The 22,372-nt window shown below is 29.2% G+C and overlaps 3 protein-coding genes across 6 annotated transcripts; 2 read left to right on the forward strand and 1 right to left on the reverse strand.

Moving 5' to 3' along the window:
• The first annotated feature begins 1,447 nt into the window (after nt 1-1,447).
• On the forward strand, nt 1,448-5,198 carry LOC106758812 (transcription factor NAI1). 4 transcript variants are annotated; one of them, XR_001375575.2, is made up of 6 exons: nt 1,451-1,615; nt 1,726-2,217; nt 3,299-3,664; nt 3,909-3,992; nt 4,755-4,819; nt 4,971-5,195. XR_001375575.2 is itself a non-coding variant. In XM_022779942.1 (5 exons), the coding sequence occupies exons 1-5, from the start codon at nt 1,580-1,582 to the stop codon at nt 5,001-5,003; spliced, it is 1,002 nt and encodes a 333-aa protein (XP_022635663.1). In that variant the 5' UTR covers nt 1,448-1,579; the 3' UTR covers nt 5,004-5,198. The 4 variants fall into 4 exon arrangements, 3 of the variants coding, with proteins under 3 accessions (XP_022635663.1, XP_014497287.1, XP_022635664.1); XM_022779942.1 differs by lacking the exon at nt 4,755-4,819 and having other exon boundaries at nt 1,448-1,615; nt 1,735-2,217; nt 4,971-5,198; XM_014641801.2 differs by lacking the exon at nt 4,755-4,819 and having other exon boundaries at nt 4,971-5,193.
• A 3,187-nt stretch (nt 5,199-8,385) lies between these two features.
• Nucleotides 8,386-11,210, reverse strand: LOC106758431 (transcription factor bHLH25-like). Its single transcript, XM_022780168.1, has 3 exons — nt 11,027-11,210; nt 10,512-10,856; nt 8,386-8,478 (listed from the first exon to the last, which is right to left on the reverse strand). Exons 1-3 carry the CDS (start codon nt 11,060-11,062, stop codon nt 8,386-8,388), a joined length of 474 nt encoding a protein of 157 aa, XP_022635889.1. The 5' UTR covers nt 11,063-11,210.
• Nucleotides 11,211-16,613: 5,403 nt separating this feature from the next.
• Nucleotides 16,614-18,885, forward strand: LOC106758147 (cytochrome c). Its single transcript, XM_014641081.2, has 3 exons — nt 16,614-16,868; nt 17,966-18,099; nt 18,518-18,885. The coding sequence occupies exons 1-3, from the start codon at nt 16,757-16,759 to the stop codon at nt 18,608-18,610; spliced, it is 339 nt and encodes a 112-aa protein (XP_014496567.1). The 5' UTR covers nt 16,614-16,756; the 3' UTR covers nt 18,611-18,885.
• The last annotated feature ends 3,487 nt before the right edge of the window (nt 18,886-22,372 follow it).

Consider the following 22,372-nt stretch of genomic DNA (forward strand, 5'->3'; position numbering starts at 1 on the left):
TAATAAACATAAGGTTTGATGATTTACAATTTTTTTTTAATCTCAAATAAATTTTTAATTTTTTTCGTTTCAATTGAGTTCTTTATTTTTTATAAAATTGTTTCAATTAAATCTTTATTGTTAAATTAGGCCAACAACATTAAATAGATATTGACATGACATGATGATGTTTTAAATGAAGTGACAAATTATTATAGAATTTGTAAGGGAAGATGGAGGCATTGTTGCATGTGACTTTCGTGTCTAGGTAGAGTTTCAATTTAGGTTTATGGGTTTCATTTGGTGGTTTGAATATGGTTTTTGTGCAGGTAACTCATGATGGTAGTACAATTTGGCTCGTTATTGATCAGTGTGAATGCTCACGACGCTACAACTCATGATGTAGATTGAGGATTTTCTGGTTCTGTAGCTTGGGTTTTTTTGCATGTCTGATGTACAAGATGAAGGGTATTCTATGTTTTGTATGGCTTCTGGTTGCAAAAGGAGAAGATGTGAGGGTTTCTTGGAGAAGATGGTTGCACAATTCTGGATTGCGTATGTAGGAAGATTGATGATGGTGGTTATGCTACGGAGATGCATGATGGAGAACTCATGTCCTAGGGTTACATGGTTGCGCGATTTAGGAGTTCTGTTGCGGTGAGAAGATGGTTGTGGCGAATTACAATTTGGAGGCATGATTTCACAGCAGTACTATTCAAAGATTGAACTAGGATGCACGAATCGGGTTTTTTAGAGGTTGGGTTCGAGCTTCACGACTTGGATTATTGTGTTTCAGTGGTTTGGGTGAAGGTGGATGATGGATTTGTGGTTTCTTGTTATGGTGATCTCCATGACTACACAAACTGAGTTTCGCGATTCTGGTAAAAAAAGATGAGTTTGAAATGACTTCTTAATTTTATTAGGTTTTGCAATTCTGATTATGAGAATGATAAAAATAGTTACGTATGTTAATGATGACTAATGCAAGATACTGTATAAAGATAATAAAATATTTGCATTATAGTCACCTATAAAACCAATAAATAATTTTACTACTGAGAGAAATTTACAAGGATTTATTTTATATGACGTCACATTACCTCTACATAAATCAGCACATATAAATTGTTTCATAATAATGTTTGATTCACACTTTTATAAAATTGTATTACCATTTTAAAGTTTTACAACTTAAAAATTTAATATAATTACTAAAATAGGAATTTTTTATTTTAAGAATAAATCTTTTATAAAATATTACATTTTTGACTCAATGGATTTGTTTTACACCACCTGTCATAAAAAACCATCTAAATAATATAATAAAATACACAACTTGTTTGTAGTCAACTGGAGTATGCTTGGAACGAGTATTAATTTCTCAATACATAATAATCGCATGAAAGGTGTGAGAAAAATAAAAATAAAAAATAAAAAATAAAAAATAAAAAATCATCTTATAATAGAATTAGTATATATAAAAGCTGAACCTTGTTCCAACACAGTCACAGCAATCTGATACAGAAGTTGCAAGTGCTGCTATCTCAGCTTCACAGAAACACAGAGGTTCACACAAAAGGAGTTCTCAGATCCATAAAACATGGAGGATTCATTGGAGAACTGGATTTCCGATCTGGTAAAGCCTCCTTCAACTACATTTAGTTTCAATTTCTGGGTTTTTCAGTATGCATTCTGCTATATATCCATGAACAAACCAGGGAAAAAGTCAGAACTTTTTGTTCATAGTTGTCGCAGGAAATGGAAGACTATGATGCATTTGATGAGGAACAGTTCCTGAGAGAGATCCTTGAGGAGCCACAGAATTTGTCACCTGAAGGAGAGAATAACAGTCCCAGCAACAGCAGTGTGTCATTTGATGAGGCAATTGGTGAAACTCTGCAGAAAAGCTACAGTTCCAACTCCATCAAGTCCTTGAAAACATCACCACCATCATCATCATCAGCATACCTTCTCTCTTTTGATACTTCAACTGCTGAGCCAATCGCAAAAGCTAAGCCTTCTGCAAAGCTTGGTTCATCACTGAAGGGATCTTGCAGTAAAAGGGGTGGTGCTATGGTGAAAGATGGATCTCAGTTTGAACCGGCCATGGCTCAGCCAAGAAAGAGGGTTAGAAGGTCTCGTGAGACACAGCATCACATCATTGCTGAGAGGAAAAGGAGACAGGAACTCACAGGGAGCATCATAGCACTTTCAGCCACCATTCCTGGACTCAAGAGGGTCAGTTCTATATCTTCAACATTCAGTATTATATAAAAATTCAAAATGATTTTCTTTCATTGAAATGCATATTAAAAATATGTTTATGGATTTTTATATGCATTTTTTAATAAATAATTCTGTTTTTTTTTTTTTTGCCAACCAGTGTTGGTTAGAAATATCTTCTTTTAATCCTTTTTAAGAAATTAACTTAGTTTCATCATGCATTTTCTTTGATTTATATATATATATATATATATATATATATATATATATATATAGAGAGAGAGAGAGAGAGAGAGAGAGAGAGAGATATAGATAGAGAGTATATATATATAGAGAGTGTGTGTGATTGACCTATTTTGTTGTGTTACTTTTCGAGTCAACTCATTTGATACAAAGTCTAGTTGTTATATTAATAAGAAAATAGTAAGATAATTTTTATTCTTTCTGCAGGAATTAAACTAGCTTTATTGAAGTAATATAAATTGATAAAATATGTGATGAAATAGTTTGATATATTCTTTTATATCTTCAACACGTCCTTTTGAATGGAAAAATTAATATTAACACGTACATAAACTCACATGTGTTACTATCTAATATTAAAAGGATAATCATGTACTATCAATTAACTTTTGGATTAATAAAACAAAATAAAAAGGTTTTTTTATTGTTCTTTCCAAATAATTGTCGTGCTTTTCGCTCATGCTAATATTAGGTATGGAATACCTTTTCAACAGGTTGTCCCAACGTTATTTTGTCAATGTCTTTTTAATTTTAATTTTGCAATTATTCATTTATAATTTACACTAATTATTGGGCATAATAGGGCAGTTGGGGATCCACTTTAACTATTATTATCAATACACGTGGGAAATATTATTTTATTCAAAAGATGACACGAGTAAACTTATCATCACACAGGAAGAAAATATTTAAAGAAAGATTTCATGGTCCACTATGTAATACTATATATTATAATTAAAATCCGAAATGCATTATTGTTGTTTTTGTAAAAAAATATAATATAATATAATATAATATCTAATAAAAATTGTTAGTTTGTATTAACGGTAAGATTTGGTGTGTAACTTTACAGATGGACAAGGCTTACGTACTCCGTGAAGCAGTGAATTACACAAGACAACTTCAAGAGAGAGTGAAAGAGTTGGAAAATAAAAACAGTGAGAAAAGAGTAGTACATCATTCATCAACATTGGTAAGAAAATGTGAAGTTTCCGAAAAGAAAAACTTGAGCAATAGCAGTGAAAGCAACAAAGAATCACTGTTTGAGGTTGAAGCAAGAGTCCTAGATGAGGAAATACTGATTGGAATCCATTGTGAGAAGCAAAAGGACATAGTCTGCAACATACTGGCCTTTCTTGAAAAGCTGCATCTTTCTCCAACCAGTAGCAGTGTATTACCATTTGGCACTTGTACTCTTATAATCCACATCATTGCTCAGGTACATATATCAAACACCTTTCATGCACCCTTATGTTTAATGATAATATTTTTTTAAGACATTTGAACATCGTGTTGTTCTCTGATTGGTTATTTCACAGTCAATAATACTAATCATAATGGACCAATTATAGAATGATACGTAAATAATATTTAAATGTTGTAAAAAAAATATTATTTAAATATCATTATCTTATATTAATCATGCAAATGCATGATCTCGAATGTTGTGTTATTATATGCAGATGGATGAGGAATGCAGAATGAACATGGATGAGTTAGTGAAGAATCTGAGAGAATATCTGTTGGATGTGTATGACATGCAGCAAGTGAGTTTATGATCCGTGCTAGTGCATCAAAAATCTTCTCGGACTGTATACCATATATATATATATGTTTGGTTGACTAAAAATTTAACAAGTGGTGCGTTGAATTTAAAGCTGTTAGTTGCAAATGCAAAATTACTGGTGCAAAATAAATATTTTATGTCAATTATTTTTGTTAAATTACATTATTCTAAGATTTATGTAAATATAAATGGCAAAAAATTGTATCGGTTAATTATGTGACATAAAAAGCAAGGATTTTTATCAAGTAAAGGGAGAAATAACAAAAAAAATGAGTTCGTTAAAAAGTGGAATATCCTCTTCACCATACTTTTTTTTTTTATATGAAAAGAGTCTGTTCTTGAATCTTATCACCTTTTAAGCTGCGAAAGAAAGTTCAAACGTAAGACAACAAAAGTAAAAGGAAACTTTTGCTAAAAGTCATTAAGAAAATGCATAATATGATTCAACCTCATTAGACTTGACCAGAATTAATATGTTCACTACAAGAAAAAAAAATTGAATTACATATTCGTCTATAATAATGAAATTCTATTGATAAATTAAAATTTTTAAATCTAATTTAAGAGGAGTTTTTCACATATATTATATATGAATAATCATAAAAAAAGTACATTTTTAAATTGATTTTCTTTTTCTAATCAACATTAATAATTATTTTTGTAGTAACTTATATTGTTTTTTAAGTATTTTTTTCTTTTTCTCTTCAAGTTCTAATCCTCGAATTATATCTTGAAAAATCAGGAAGTGTTTATGTGATCATGACAATAAAGTCTTCCATTCTATCTGATCAGTTTTTTCAAAACAGAGTAAGTTAGTTTTTACTCTTTTCTTGAGTTGTACATTTCCTCCATGCATGTGAGTCTATTTTGTCGCATGCGCCTTCCTAGCCTTCTAGTATGTTCTATGTTAATCAGTGGTTCTAACCATGTACCCTAATCATGATTTTGTGGTATGCAGGTGCAAATTGAGTTCTTTGAGCTGCTAAAGTAGTTTTTTTATCTCTTATGTTTATTTATAAGGCTTAAGAAGATTCGTTAAATTTGAACTGATGTGCTTTAATTAGGACAATTGATTGAGTTATGAAGTTAGGATATGTAACTTGTTAAAAAACCCATGATGTGGTGGTGTGACTTACTTGATATTGATGTAAATGCACGTTATTTGAAATTAAAAAAGTATTATTGTGAACTTGTATTGAATGTTATTTGTTTTGACCACTTAAGTTGTTGTGTTTGAGATTATACTTGGTTAGAAATTGTTTGTTAATTTTGAAGTAGTGAAAAAGGAGAGTCTTGGGTTAGTTTACAATCTAATTTGGGATTTGATAGGTGAAATTCTAAAAGAATGTGTTTAGGAAGGAACTTGGGATTTGGAGTCTATTTTTGAGTCATTTAAGACTTGTTTAGCCACTTGGTTCTCAAAAATTTGGTGTATAATATATGAAATATGTTTAGTTGTATTTTGGGGAAGTTGGTTTGATTAGATGGACTAAATTCTTGAACAAGTGAGCAAAATGAAATTTCTTCTGAGTTATAAACCTATTTTCAAATCAGTTATTGTACCAAGAATACTAGTTTGATCATATGGAAAAGGTATTTAGTGCATTTAGATCAAGTAGCATAGTTTTGCATCTTCTGGTATAACGTTGAGTGTCATCCTAGGGCGTTAGACGCCACAAAGTCAATGAGCTCTCTGACTTATGGGCGCTGAGCGAAAGATTAGGGCGTTAAGCACCATGAAATCAATGAGCTCTTTGACTTCTGGGCATTAAGCGATGGATTGGGGCGCTGAGCAATACTTTTCCTTGTAGGTCTGAATGTGGCTTTTCCAGTAATTCGTTGGGCGAGTGATCTTTCTCATTAAGGATTTCTGTGTTGGTAGCTTTATAATGTTTTTTTACACTATTTGATATATTTTTATTTAAGATGTGTTGTATGGATATTTACATTGTTTATATTGGAAATTTAATGAAGTTTAAATGGGTGTTGTATGTATAAGTTTGATTTAAAGTTGATATGGAATATTTGTGAGTGTGAAATTGTATATGGTACTATAAGGATTTCAAGAAAAAATTCTCAATATGGTTGTGTATATTGTATGTATTGATATAGGGTGCTAGTTATTAGGGGTTATTCTGACGTTCTGAATCACTTCTAATCTCAAGAAGAGAATGATAATTATGTCATGGAGAGTAGTAGAAGGTCTTTAGCCTGACGGTCATTTATTGACCATAGATTTTTGACGAATTAATCTTAGAATATGGTAATTGATGTGCATGAGTTGTTGTTGCACCACCTCTAGGTGCAACACTCCTATAGTTCGATATCAATACATGTATATGGATGATCAATCTAGATTATAAATAGTTGAATGTTTATAAAATTGTTAGTTATTGAATTATAATTTGATGTTTGTAAATGATTGTATATTATTATATGTGTATTCTTTGATAACATTAACTTATCATTTTCTTTATATTTTGTGTTTGTTTGTTCTTTTGTTTGTAATGATCGTCTTTATAATGTGAACAGATGAGGAACTCGCTTTGAATCAAGCTTTAGGAGATGAAATAAAGACTTAGATTAGAATTTCATTTTAACTAATTATATATATATATATATATATATATATATATATATATATATACTTTTGAAAAATTTCTATATACACTTTTGAAAAACTTTTGATTATACTTTAGTTCTTAAGTGTGAAAGAATTTTTTAGATTTCTTTTTCTTGTATATATTTTGCTATTATAATTATATTTAGATATATATATATATATATATATATATATATTGTTTAACTATTTTAATTTATTAAGTATATGATGAGTTTTATAATAATGTTAATATTATTGAAAATTTGAGACATTACATAAATTATAAACAAGAAATACAAAAATGGTGTATAACGTCGATGTTTCGCAGCCTTTAACATTGAATTTGAGGCCGAAGTCGGATATTATCATTGTCTGTTGTCAATAAACGTTGAATTTTGTCATTGTGTGACGTTAATAAACTTTTTTTTAATTAAATGTGATCCATTTTTATTATTCTACGAGACCTAAAAAGCATAAAAACAACAAATGTAGTCTAAATTTTTGTATTTTATACAACATGAACTATGAACTATAAGCAACAAACAAGAACAACAAACAAATTCTTGAAAACGAAAACGAAAACAAAATTGAAAACGAAAGCTAACATTCAAAAAGGTGGGTTATTCGGAATAAAGTGTTACCACCAGTGAGAGAGAAAGTCGAACGCGCCTATAAAGGAGAAGAACACGAAAATAATTGGTCAAAACAAACGAAAATCATACCTAAAGTAGTTAGTCAACATGTATTTGTATAAAATGAAAGAAAGACTACATGTTCTAGTCGTCAAGCTTCGTTCAAGAAAAGTTTGAGCATAGAAGAGGGTCTCGTGCTAAGATAAAGTGAATGAATTTTCAACTTCTCTCCGAAATTTGTATAACCTTTTGACGTCTAAAACTAGGGCATTAAAGTCTTGTAACCTTTTAACATCTAATTTTAGGACATTTGACGTCATACATAAGTATATTTTTACCTTCACACAAAACATTTTTGCAAAATTTACCTAATAGGACGTTTAATTTCATAATATCCAACGTTTTATAACTAATCAATGTTGGACAAATTTAAATCTGACTTCTTAATAAAACTTTTATTTACAAAAATATCACTTGTTATTTTTATAATTAAATAGTAATTAGAAATTGAACACATAATATTATTCTTCTTTATTAATATAAACATTTGAAAAGGAAAGAAAAATGTTACAATGATGTTAATATTATTAAAATTATGAGATGTTACATAAATTATAAACAAAATACCAGAAATTAATGTTTTCATAAATTTTAAAAGTAAAAATATTTTCTAAACATTTGAAAAAGGAAAGAAGAAAAAGGGATGTTCGGTGAAGTCAATCTCCTATTAAGCTTCTCTTCCATTAAGCTTTTGTGACCATCAATGATACACTTAATTCTGACATTAAAATCTTACAAACTTTTGGATATTTATCCAAATCAAGTCTAATTGACTTGATAGAAAAAAAGTTTGTGTTGATTTGTGAAGTGTTCTTCTGGTGAGTGGAACAAGCTTCTACAACAATGTAATCACTCTTATTTATGTAGCTAAGTTTTCTTCCTTCTTATAATTATTAGAATTATAAATATTTAAATTAATTAAAGTTTCATATTCTTTAATTTTTCAATCTTAAACATTCCACAAATTTTGAAAGATCTAATAAAAACTACATATAGGAGAAGAGAAAATCAAAGTACAAACTTGGCACTGCATTTCAAAAGCTTCCAATTCCTAACAAGCAGGAGGACCACTTTTTTATTCACTTTAACACCTTCTGTGACTTCAAATTCAATAAGCATCCTCCAACTGCTTTTATTAGGTCATCAATCGTCATGCTATATTCGTCATTCATCTGAAATACAAATAACAAAAATATAAATCATAATTCTATTTTTTTTGTTATAAATACTTATTTTTATAATTAAATATTTTTTTAATCCTTAAAATAAACGTAAAATTAAATTTAAAATCATATATTTTAATTTATAAATCAATTTGAAATATTATTTAATATAAAAATTAACACTGTTAAATAAATTTATAAATTAAGTTTGAAGATTAAAATATGTTAAAATTTATAATAAAAAAATTTTAATTTTAACATTTATAGTTTTTTTTCGGTAAAGATTATCATATAGAAAAAAGAAGAAGATTGTAACAACTCTTAAACGTGTTCCCATCTCAATCTGTCGGGAAGATATATGTCTTAAATGTTATTTGTTTTATAGGCTTAATATCGCTTTTGGTTCTTAGTTTGGGAGGTTTTGTTGAATATGATCTTATTTTTTTTTATTAATAATTGATCTCATTTTTTGAAAAAACTGTTCAATTGACTTCTTTTTGGTTACTACGTCGATTTTCTAACGGTGTTGGTTACGACGAAAATAAGTTCTTTCATGGATTTACCTATCCAAATGTTATTTTAACAGTCCTGACATCATGTTATGTTAAAAATCATGTCATCATCGTACACAATAAGAACTATAATAAACAATTTGAACTTGAATATGGAACTACTATGAACAAAAAGAACTCAATTGAACAATTTTTTTAAAAGATGAGATCAATTGTTATGGAAAAAAAAAAAAGATAGGACCATATTGAACAAACCCTCCCAAACTAAGGATGAAAAACGGTATTAAGTCTTTTTATACAAGACAGGGATAAGGTCCGCGAACAGTGGGAACTTAGAGTCTGAACAAGACAGTGTTGCTATGAAAAATTAAATGTTTTGTACCTTAGCAATAATGGTGACCTTAAATGTTGATGTTCCAAATGGCAACACACTAGAACACGTGGTAGAAAGATGAAGATTATCGAGCAACGACAACACTTTGACTAAAGTGTTGTTTGGATTGTGACAAAAAATTCCTATAAGCACTTCCCTGTCTGAAACGGAAATCTTCATTTCGGGAAGTTCTTCTTCCACACTTATGGAGAGTGTTGGTTTCTTGGTGAGGCTTCCTATTGAATTCATATTGTCTTTCTTTTGATTTTCTAGCTCTTTCACTCGTTCTTTAAGTCGTTTCACATAATCCACAGCTTCACGTACCACACTGCCCTTGTCTCTCTGAAAACATGTTTAATTCATGAATCACTCAAAAATACTTACGTTCTTGTCGGCTATGTATGTATGATTACACAAACACGGTGTTACCAGAACGCGTCAATAATTTTTTTTAGAAAAATATTATAAGACATATTTAAATTTTTTATATTTGTTTGATATTATTTTTTAAAAAATAAATATAGAAATTTACACTATGATTATTTTATCTTCTGTATGTAAAAGTATTTTCAATACAGTGTCTCAAAGTTTTTTATCACGTTGAAAATGATTGAGAATTCCCTCATTTACTTACTTTGTGTAGACTTATGTTTTAAATAATTTACTATTTTCTTGATGATAACAGGGCCCATTTGGATAAATATTACTCTGATTTTTTATTTTTATTTTTTTTAAATTTAGACCTTGAAAAACTGGACTTTAATGAGTATAAATTATCAGTGTAAAAATCTGACTCCAGAAACTAATCGAAAGCTATTTTTGGTATATTATATTTTCAGGAGAAAGCGACGTATATATAACCATTCCTATCACGTGAATGAAAACAAAATAGTTAGTAATCAAACGAGTAAAAAAGTCAACAATAATGTTGTTGAGTATATTATGTAACATTTTTACATTTGACACATGGTATAAAAAGTAAAAAATCATAAAAAATAAAGTTTTATATTTTTCTTAAGAAAGAAGAAAATAATATTAAATAAATATAAAAAATTTATGTATGTCAAGAAATCACGCATCTATCTTTAGAAATATTATAAACTAAAATGTCGTGTTCCTAAATTTTATTACTCGATGTTCTACGATGTTCTACATACCTTCTTTAACCCAGGAATGATGGCGGAAAGTTCTACGATGTTATTCGTCAATTCTTCTCTCCTTTTTCTCTCAGCCAATATGTGATGTTGTCTGTCTGCTCTAGAGATCGCGTTTTGGCTCTGTGTGGTGCTTTTGGAAGGGTGGTTCTGATGTGCTTCAGAATTAGGGTTATCAAAACAGAAAACATGGGCAGCAGAAAATGATGAAGTTTTGGAGTTGAAGTTACTTTGGAGGGAGGAAGAAGATGGAATATTGCTTTCGGGAGAGAAAACAATAATGTCTTTCAGAGACTCATCTTCATTGCAATGGACCATGTGGCTTTGGTTGAAGAAATCATCCATTTCCTATCATTACCGAATGAAAAAAGAAAATGTGAATCATGTATGTAGAAAAATGAACCATGCTAATGTGTTCATAAATTAGTTCATACAACTATCATGTCATGAGAAAAGAATTAGCTTCAAGTGTACCCTAATACAATAAACATAATATAATAATTAATGAGTGTGTTTACCCATTGAGAAACCAAGCTATGCCATGAATCCTCCATTATTAGGATAAGAGAGGCTAATTAAGGATTTCAGCACAACCAAGTTACTGAAATGGTATAGTTGCTGGGGTGGTAGATAGACCAAATGTGAATTATAACTTCAAGAGTTTTATAAGTACCAAAGAATAAATTAAGAAAAAAAATTGAAATAAAATGGAATTCCATAAATATTGTCTATCATTTAATCTATGTTTTTCCCATTTCAATGTCAATAGCAAATTTTGGACTAACTTATATTTTTTATTATTTATTTTATTTATAAGCTTTAATTTGACTATTTATCTTTTAGCAAATTATTTTGTATTACATTTTATAAATTTGAGTCTGAAGTTTCTTTTTTCAAAATAGTTATTAATATTTAATTATAGGATAGATTTTTATTCATTTTCTAATTACGCTGAAAAATAGAATTTAACTACGACTAAAATTTTCTTTTTAACAAATCACTGTGTAATAAGAGTTATTATTGGTATTTCGAATGTAAGGTCGAGATTAACGTTCAATGTTCAGTTAACTGTTTAAAGAGTTCAAATGTTATAATTTGTTCCAAATCTCTTGTATATGTTCATTTTGTATCATTCGGAGGATATCTGTAGAAAATGTTTTAATGTCAAAGTTAGTTCAACGAGAGACAATTGAGATTTTAATGTCGTAGTACCCCCTTATCTCATTACCTCAAACTTATATTTATAGATTTTGAAGTGAGTCTTTGATTATCAACGGCCTAATTGCGGTCCAATTAATGGTAATAACACTTTATCTTAAGTTATCCAGCATTAGAGTTAATCTTCTTGTTAGTTGACCATTTGGTCCACCTCTATGGCTGTATATTAATAGTAATGGTTTGGGAAGGGATCCGACTAATGGTTGATCGTCCAGTCTGTGCTTGACCGAATGGTCATACGATACATAGGCCCCCCACTCACGAGTTTGTTATCACAGGCAAAGGGGTTTGTAATAGGATGAGGCTTTTGTCATTCAATCTTTTTTGAAGTAACATCGGCCCTAGTCGCTCGTCTGGTTAGCCTTTGGATTGTTCGGTTAACTGCTAACGATTTTCAAAATTTTGAATTATTACCATTGAGGGAAACATGTGTGCCACTTTGAGCCTTGCACCAATCAAAATTTGTAAAGTCTAATGTTGTGAGTCGTTGGATATGACTTGATCCAACAGTTAAGAATGGCTGACGAAAAGTCTATTTTAGCTATAAATACAAGTCTCGCCTATCATTTGCACCTTTGCCTTTATCTTTTCTCTGCCAACCGATCATCTAACTCTTCATTATCTTTTCAACAATAATGTTGACTATTGATTTATCATTGTATGTGGAATCTGTAGGGAGGGATGGTCGAAAGTATGTTGATGATTTGTCGTCGTCATCGATTTCATTGTCGACTTTTTCTTCAATTTTGGGATCAACTGTGTGAGAGTTAAGCTCGACTGACAGGGTAAATACTAATAAGCAAATCAATTCAGCAATTCTAATCCAAATCAAACATGCAATTTAGTTGATTTATACATTATCAATATGAAAAATGGTAATTAGCTTCCCTTATCTATTAAACGACTTTATAGAACCTCACACAGTTCCAATAGATCAAAATACATTATCTACACCTACGAACAACAAAATCATAATTAGGGTAGGCTGTTAGAACTGATTATCAGAGAGTCACACAGGAAACTCATATAACACATGCAACCATAGGTGGTGTGCATGCAAAGGAAGAGAAAAAAAGACTAAAGAAAAGAGGAGAAGTCAACTTGCTATTTTGCAGAAACTGGTTGACTATACTTAAAGATCTCGCCGCGAGAATTACTCAGACAGTCTCTGATCTTCAACAGATGGACAGAGAGTCAAAATCTTTAGAAAAAAGTCAAAGAACTCTAGAAAAGTAGTTTCTAGAGAGATGATGTGTTTTAAAATAATGAAACTCGTTCGTAATTAAACTATTTATATTAAAACCATCTAATATTAAAATAATTGAGTCACGTTATTTTTAGAATAACGTCATTTTCTGGAGTTTTACACACTTAATACTTGATAATCACTCTCATATAATAGATTCTAATTTTCTTACTTACTTAAGATTAAGCTAAAATAAAATAATTTTTTCCTTGACTTGTATTGTACAATTTTTTAAGATGGAAATCATTCTACATAATACAAGTAACTTCACCTATATTAGTATGCTATTTTAGATTTAGGAGAAGATAAATCTATAACTTATCTTCAAAATTTCAACTACTTTAGTTTATTTCATGTTAGATAATCTTTGATAATGATAATTTTTTAGTTATTTTATGATATGAAGTGAATGATAATCATATATTTTTTAATTCTATTATCATAGGTGCTTATTTTGGGTAAATGAAACAAAAACTTTTTTCTTTAATTAGAAAAAATAACTTATATAAAAAAATCTAATGTAGCACTCCTAAATTTTTTATCCGCCACTAACGACATCATATATTATTATCAAATTACAATTATATGTAAACTCTCACAAATTTATCACCTTACAAAACTCTTATAACATTGCATAATTTTTTCCAAAATTTTGAATACATATCTAAAATATGAAGTTTAAGAAAAAAATAATCTTCCCTTTATTAAACCCCATGCCCATTACCAATGTGTTGTTATCAATTATAAGATAACTTAGATTAAGATAAACAAAGGGGTTGGTGGGTTCAGCACAAACAAATGGGAATGTTGGGAGCAGTGGCTCAAAGCTTTGGAAGGGTAACATATAACTTTTTAGTAATTGATGTAAAACTTAGTTTCTAATGAAGAAACTATTTATGCCATAATCAAATAAAAAAGAAGGAATAGATGTAACCTTCAAACCCTTATTGTTTTAGCCTTGTATTATATGGTGACTTTCTGCAAACAAATACTGAGATAATAGTTGTCTTGTCTTCTCATAAGAAACATCGTACTTAAAGAAATTATAATACATAGTAATTTGTTTGAAACAATTAATGAGGTTCCTTGGAGTGGAACATGTCATCAATCGAAGAAGATCTCATTAAATGTAATTTTGTGGTACAAGTGGTTTAATTATATTTAAATAGATCTAAATAAAAAGATATAATATTATTTTTAATTTAAAATTTTAAGACAAATGAATATTTTAGTTATATATATTAGTCATTTTAAGTAAAACTTTAACAATTTCTTACTGCATTGTTATAAACACAAATTTCAGTTATATTAAAAAGAATCTAATAATATCAATGCAATCAGTCACACTGTATCGTTTGAGCCGATGACCGCAACATTGTCTTCTTACTAGTAGGTCGAACGACTTGGAAGACTGAAAAATAGCAATAAAAAGTGTGATTAGGGTGGGTGGACGGATGACGGACCTATGACCATAATTATGACTTTTTACAAAGATTAAGATAAATAACGATTAAAGGCATTCAATTATGATTGGATCATGATTAAGAAATCGTTAATTCCAGACTTATGACAAATTATAAATACAGATCAAAGGTAAAAAGTAGGTGGTTCACATTTACTGTGCATCTATTATTGATCTACAATACCATATGGACAATCTACTAACTTAGACATTGGAGAACCTTTACCAGATACATCTCCAGACAAAAGAGTGAAGAAAAAGACCAAGGAGTGAGACCAAACAACGCATAAAGAGAAATCATAAAAGTGTCAGAAGTGACTCGACCCTACAACCGAAATACCCTGTTTAATAATTTTTGGTATAAGAAAACTTATATATAATTACTTTTGGAAAAGAGAAAAATATAAAGAATTTTTTGAAACAATCTTTTGTAAGTTAACTAATTTATAAATAAATTTAAAATATTAAAGTAGAAAACCCACAAAAGAAAACTTTACAAATTAAATTCAGGATTTATTTTATTTTATAGAGAAATTAATTTTAATTTTGTTCTTAATTTTTTTATCATAGAAATACTTACAAAAGAAACTCGTTCAAAGAAGGCTTATATATAGAAGGCTGTACATATTATAAAAAATCAAGCTTTTGTTATAAATATTTTAAGTAAAATTTTTGCTTATATATATGACAATAACATTTATCTTCTGCTACTATAGTATTTTGAAATTTAAAAACTTACCTTTAAACAGACATATGACTATTTTCATATACAGGGTTAATTTTTTTTTTTAAAATACAATACTAAGTCATTTTCAAGTATACTAAAGAGAATAAATTGGTTATATTTGAAATTAAAAGAAAAAAAAATTAGGGATCATCGTAAAAGATGACTTATCTATATTTTTTCCAAAGGAATCTAGATCCCTAACTTATGTCACGTCTATCTATGTTTGCAAATTTATTTTTAAAATCCTAAAAACTTAAAAAAAAAAAAAAACTACATAACAATTAACTTATCTAGGATAAGCAAATTCTTTGGGAAACCAAATCCAAAGATAAACTGAATAAAATTGCATCATTAAAAAGTTCTTAAAATGTGTTTTGGTAATCAAATATAGGTGCAATGAATTGAAATATAACATTCTAGGATATTACTATAGCCTATATTTTATATATTTATGGGAAAACAAAAGTTTAGACAGATACATAAAAGTGTGTTTGGAGAAAGGAGGTTCAATGTATGAAAGTTTCCTTACAACTTTGAAATGTATGAGAGTTTGTTTTTGATTTTGTGGAAATGACAAAACAAAACACAAACTAAGCTTACCAAGTCCAAGTTATAAATGAAAATTAAAAAAAAAAACATAATTATAGTATTTTAGAAATTTTTAGTATTGTTCTCATTTGAAAAATAGAATGAACTTGATAAGTCAACTAACCTTTAAATGTTAATTGGATTGTTTATATGATTCTGCCTATAAGTGTCAACTAGATGAGTAAAATAATAAGTTATACTAGGTTAATTTATGTATTTTTTTATATTTTAATAAACTATTATGAGAAATTTATTGAATATTTTGTAGATTATTATGAATTTCATGTTTTTTTTACATTATATTTATTTAACTTGGGAATAGCTAAAGGGCATATATGTCAATGCAATATGAGTTGATATTATATTTGTGTTTGAATTTTCTGTATGCAGTGGACAAATCCGGCCCAGGTTACTTCGCATACCCTATTAATTTTCTTCTTGCACCCCATCAAAGCTTTTGGGAAGCTTTTTCCAGAATAGAAATGGGTGAGAGTATCTTTCGAAAGAGTGGATCAGAAAAATTTCTCAGGAAATTATTTAATACATTTTGGAAAATAAAATCCAAAATAATAGGGGTGTAGAAAGCAACAGCCTATTCGATTTTATGCAATTTAATTTAAAAATGGCCCAGCCCAACCTGATTTTTAGCATGTTTAAGATGCATTGGGTATATTCGTTTTGACCTAACGGATTTCATTTTGATAACCGACATAAAAAAACAAAAATCTCATTTAATAATATAAAACTAATTTTAAAAAAGCATTAATTAAGAAATTTAAAAACTTAATGATTTATTTAATTTAGTTTTCACCAAGCTACTCTTACATTCGAGAAAGGGGTTATGTGGCAAGTGCCAGGTTGTTTCCAACGTTAGGAGTTTTAAAAAGATTTTATGTGACCGCCTTGTGGTGTGGCGTGTGGTGCTATCGTCTCATTTCAGCTTCATTTCGTTTCATTTGCATTTCATTTGACGTTTTCTTTCTGGAAGCTTCGGCACGCAGAGATCCATGGCGTCGTTCGATGAAGCTCCTCCCGGAAACTCCAAGAGCGGCGAGAAGATCTTCAAGACTAAGTGCGCTCAGTGTCACACCGTCGATAAAGGTGCCGGTCACAAACAAGGTATATTCGCTTCTTCCCTTTTTGTCCTAATTAGCACTCAGATCTATCGCTCCACTGTTACTTTTTCATCACTTTTTGCTTCGCCCTCAACGCTCCATGCTCTCAGGTTTTGGATTTTATTTTTCATTGTTTAGGTTTCAGAGTTCCTCTGTATTGATATTGACTCAAACATTCTATTGTATGTTTGGCTTTCGGTTGTAAGAGTTTGAAAATACTTTTACTCTCAGAGCAACTTCGTTTTGTGGTTGGAATTTGAAAAATACTCTATTGACTTCAATCCGTACATAGCCCTATGTGTTAGAAATTCGTTGTTAAATCTGAAGGTTATTTTGATGTGTGATTGGTTTTTGGAAACTTGAAATTGTTTTTTTGAAGTCTGATCTATCAACCAGTGTCAATTATTTTTATTTTTCTAATTAGGTGGTTTGTTTGTTAGAGATTTGACTGGAGAGAAGCAAAAGGCGAATAAATTGGTTATGTTAGAAATTATTGGGAATGCAATAAGAGTTTAATTTGTGTGCGTTGTGGGTGAAACCTTTTTATAACCGATAAGAAATCATATACTTTGAATATTCTATACAGAAGATTTCCCTGATCTAATGTTCCTTTCTTATCGGAATTATTCGGTTTTACTTTTATTTTGTCATAGGGTATATCGTTTACACACATTTATTTTTGAGAAACGGTAGGGAAGACCTAGAAGCACAGTGAATGATAAGTAACAATTTAAAAGGGATCTCATGGTGTCTCTAAGAATTTGGTTTGTAACTGAACCTAGTGCGATAATATTGTTATTGTTGCCATTTATTGTTCTATTACTTTTATTGTTTAATATTTAGTGAAATAACATTTTGTGATGTTAAAATAAACTTTATGATAAATTTCTTTCTTGCTTTTCCTTGACACTTGGTCAATAATTTTTACGTTACATCTTTTGCCCCCATGTGATTAGTATATTAGTCCAATTACGCTTCCACTTATCTGATCGCATTCCGCAGTTAATTCTTTAGTCTTCTGTTAATTGTCTCCTCTCCATGAATAATGTCATTATGCAATATTCTGAAAATAAAAATATTTACTCTTGTTGATCGTTTTAGGACCCAATCTGAATGGTTTGTTTGGAAGGCAATCTGGCACTACCGCTGGATATTCCTATTCTACCGCTAACAAAAACATGGCTGTGATATGGGAGGAAAAGACCTTGTATGATTACTTGCTCAATCCCAAAAAGGTACAGCGTAAATTAATATTTTGATTTCAAATGTACTTCACTAACCTACATAGTTACCACTTCATGCTACTTACCTTCGTATTGATGTATAAATTTTTTTCTTTAAGGGCATTGTGCTGTTAAGTTGGTAATGTTGTAAGGTGACATTGAAAATAAATTTTTCTAATCTACAGAGACGATAGGTTAATTAATTAATTAATCATTGATTATACAAATGTTAGATTTGCTTATGTAACCTGTTTGTGAATCTTTTTATGTCACTTAATATATTATTTTCATCTTGAGATGGTTTTCTTATGTAGTCAGGGTATTGTGCTATTAAATTTTATGATAATAATATTGCAATGCAGGGTGACATTGAGAACTTGTTTCCACCACCATGTTACTGATTTGTGCTTTCATTTATCCCCTTATGCAGTATATTCCAGGGACAAAGATGGTGTTTCCTGGTCTTAAGAAACCTCAGGATCGTGCGGATCTTATTGCTTATCTTAAAGAATCCACTGCATAAGGATTAAACTTTCATACATACAGTTACGCATTGTTCATTCGAAGTTCCGGAGATTTAAATTTTCAGACATTTAATTATGTGGTGCAGGAAGTACTGTATCAGCAAATAAAGTAGACTTGATTTGTTTGCAATGCTATTTTGTTCATTTTGCATTGCCTTTTAAGAATTTGCAATATATGGGTTAATACCCAATTAATTTAACAGTTGAAAGTTGAAACATTGTTGCTGATATTTAATTTGCTAGAAGGACAATTTGGTCTACCTTTGTTGCACAAGTGTTTTTCAAGTCGTATAATTTCTGTAGTTTGCTTAGCTGAATGAAATGCATACTTTAACTACAATGATCTTGGTCATGATATGCTAAAGGAGAGTGTTGGCCCAATCTTGAGCTGGAGTGGTATGGTGAGAGATTTTGTTCCATTGTCAGTTAGCCCTGGATAAATTTGAGCCGAACAATTCGTGGATTTTATTGTTTAGTTTGAATGATGAAATCGGTCAGTTGGATTTAGCTGAACATGTCTTCTAGTCGTTTTATGGAGCCATTAGTTTATTTGGTACATGTCTTCTAGTCATTTTATGGAGTTGGTTGATGGGTGAATTTAATTTAGGTTAAGTCTTAAGGACTTTATTTAAATGTGAGGATTTTTAATTGAGTTCTTATTTTAAATTATTTTGTTCATTTACGTTTTAATTATTTTGTTAGGTGATTTTTGTAAGATAACGTGATAGTACATGTTACCTGTGTCTTTTAGTCTCTAACTAATAATCACATTGTTTTTATCTGCATAGTTCTTGCTAAGATGAATAATAGATGTTTTGGATTTGGAGGGGAATGGTTAGAACATTCAGATACTATGCTGGAAGTGACTCAATGGTCACCCAACTCTGTCACGGGGTTGAATTAAGCTGTATTTTTCTAATCGGTCAATGTGAAAATGTTTATATTATATAAGCATATGTATTATACCATATTAATATTAAAAATTAAGTTTGCATGAAAGGATTATATTTATTGGCTTTATTATAATTACTTAAAAGGTATATTATGGTTTGTGGTTGGTGAAGGTGTCAAAAGGGTCTTGTTTGTCGGGCTGTTCCTCAGCTTATCAAAGTTTGACTTCAGGTAATCAATTAACTTATTTTTAAAATTAAAATTAATTTTTACATAATTATATATGTAATATTGTGAAAAATAATATATGGGAATAATTTCTCTTATCTTCGGATTACATCATCGGCATTAACTTGACTAAGAAGTTTTCTGTGTTTCTCTCATTTGAGAATCTTAGTTCTCTTAATTAAACTTTTTTTTTCTAAATTCATCCGCCGTGAGTTTGAGAGAAAGAAAGTTTAATTATAAAATTGAGAAGAGAACTAAAAATTTTAAATAAGGATACATAAAATTTTTTAATCGAGTTAATGTGGATAATGTGATTGAAGAATAAGAGAAATTATTCTTATATATTATTTTTACTACATTCAATATAGTATCACATGTTAGAGTATATTCTAAAGATATATGTGTGCATATTGTTTCATCTAGAGTTTCTATTGAATCATTTATTAATGTCTAGTTTTATGTTTGAGATGTCTAGTTTTATGTTGGAGATGTATATATCTCAGTGTTGGAAGTTTTTCACTCATTAGATATAAAACTAATTTAATGTAATATCGATTGAGATAAAGCTTAAATTTGCTTCTTAACCATATTTATTTAAAAATAATTATAATTTAAATTATTAATGTTTACAAATTATTGTGTATTAGTATGAAATGCTTTTTATTTATGTTAAATTGAGGTTTTGGTCCAATTTTATTGGCGAATTGAATGGCTATGATTGCGGGGTCACTCAAAATAACGTTGGTTTTTGTTTCCCTTACTTGTATATCTTCTTCTGCACTCTCCATTGAATGACCCAAATAAATAGTTTTATTAAAAATTATTCGGCAAATTTTTAAAAATATCATTTGATGATTGTTATTACGTCAGTTTTTCGTCATCCGAGAGAAAATATTTTAGAATGAGTTTAATTAATATTATAAACAATTAATGGAAATCAATGTTTTAAGGGTTAATTGATTTGATTTAAATTAAAAATGATTAAGAATGAGCTAGATATGATATAATATCTTTATGGATCAATTAAAATGATTTGTTTTATAAAAAATGAAAACTGTGGATCTATATAGAGTGATTTGTCACAGAAAAAACAATGTATAAAAAGAGTTTATGAGTAAATAGATTCTAAGAAGTGGTTTCACTATTAATGGAGTGGTATTACAAAATTTATGGAGAAGATTAAACATAGGTAAAGGAGTTATTTATGAAATGAATTGCTGATTTTTAAGATTTTTTAATTAGACTTATTTTCTATTCTTTTTTTTTTTTTCTTTTATTTCTAATTGTTTATGCACAAATAATGAAACGTTCTTATTCCTTTCATTGGATTTCATACATTACCTTTTTCTTTCATACTTTATAATACTAGAATAATTTTAGTATTTTCTTAATTTTTATTCAATTTTCTTTTCTTTAAAAGCTTTTACTAGGAAGAACTTCGAAAGTCTATTTTAATTCCGTTTTTTAGGTTTAAATTATTTTATGTGATATAACATATTATGATCATTCTTCAACTTTTTGTTCTAAATATCTCATGAGTGAAGTTTATGATGTTTTGTATTTAAAAGATAAAATATTATCTTTAAAATTGGTTATATTTTTTTTTCAGCAGATTCAATTCTTGTTATGAATTGAATATTTTACATTGAACAGAAGATAATTCATTTATATTAAAGCATTTTGTAGATAACTAGTCTAACCCTATAAACATTTTTAATTGATTTTTTTAATCCGTGAAAACACCACCTTTTTGATGGATATTCCTCACAAGTTACTTATTCATGTATCATTTAAGCCACCTTGTTCATTGAGCATTATGTTTATTATTGGTTGTGAGGACCCACCAAAAGTAGAATTAGTCATTAAGCACCCAATTAAGCTTTTAATAAGCTTTTAATAATGCAGATAATTAAGGGTACTGGTCATATTCCTTGAACATATGTTAAACTTGAAGGATTTTAATGAAAGTCAAGTAATAGTTGCTTGCACCCAATTTTCAGGTCGTTGTCATGCGCATAAGTGCTTTTTTTTTTTTTTTTTTGGCTCTAATGTGTCTTTTTCTCGTCTGAAATAGGTATGTAAATATTCAACCTTAGCAAACATTTTTATAGTGAAAGTTGAAGCAAATAAAACATAACAATTGAAGCATCTGGACTTATATGCTTTGTTTGGTCGAGGAAAATGGTGTGAAATCAAGACCAACATTCATTTTGATTTCTTTTTTTAATTGCATGTTATGATTGGCCTTTTAAAATGTTACTATAATTTATTGTTCTTATTTCAAAGAAAAGCGTAGTGGTTAGTTAGCCTTCTTTTCAAAAGCAAACATTGATGAAATCCACACATGCCCTTTAGGCTCAAATTGGTGCAATTAATTTGAATCCCTACACACATAGAATGGTTTGAAGAATCTGTTGAAATTAGAAATTTCTTCTAAGTGTGTGCAGATGAGATAATCTTTGCACTGACACGTATTATTTGCAAATGTGATTAACTTTGTTGCAAGGATACTTTTTATACAAAGTGTATGTTTATCCACAATGAATTCACTGTTGTTTTGAAGACTTTTGCGATAGCTTTAAGCAATGGTGGGGAGTGTACAAGATATGATTGAGATTTGGCTTGTAGAATGCAGCAAAAAT

The sequence above is a fragment of the Vigna radiata genome, chromosome 4, assembly GCF_000741045.1.
Source record: "Vigna radiata var. radiata cultivar VC1973A chromosome 4, Vradiata_ver6, whole genome shotgun sequence".
NCBI classification, from domain to species: Eukaryota; Viridiplantae; Streptophyta; class Magnoliopsida; order Fabales; family Fabaceae; genus Vigna; species Vigna radiata.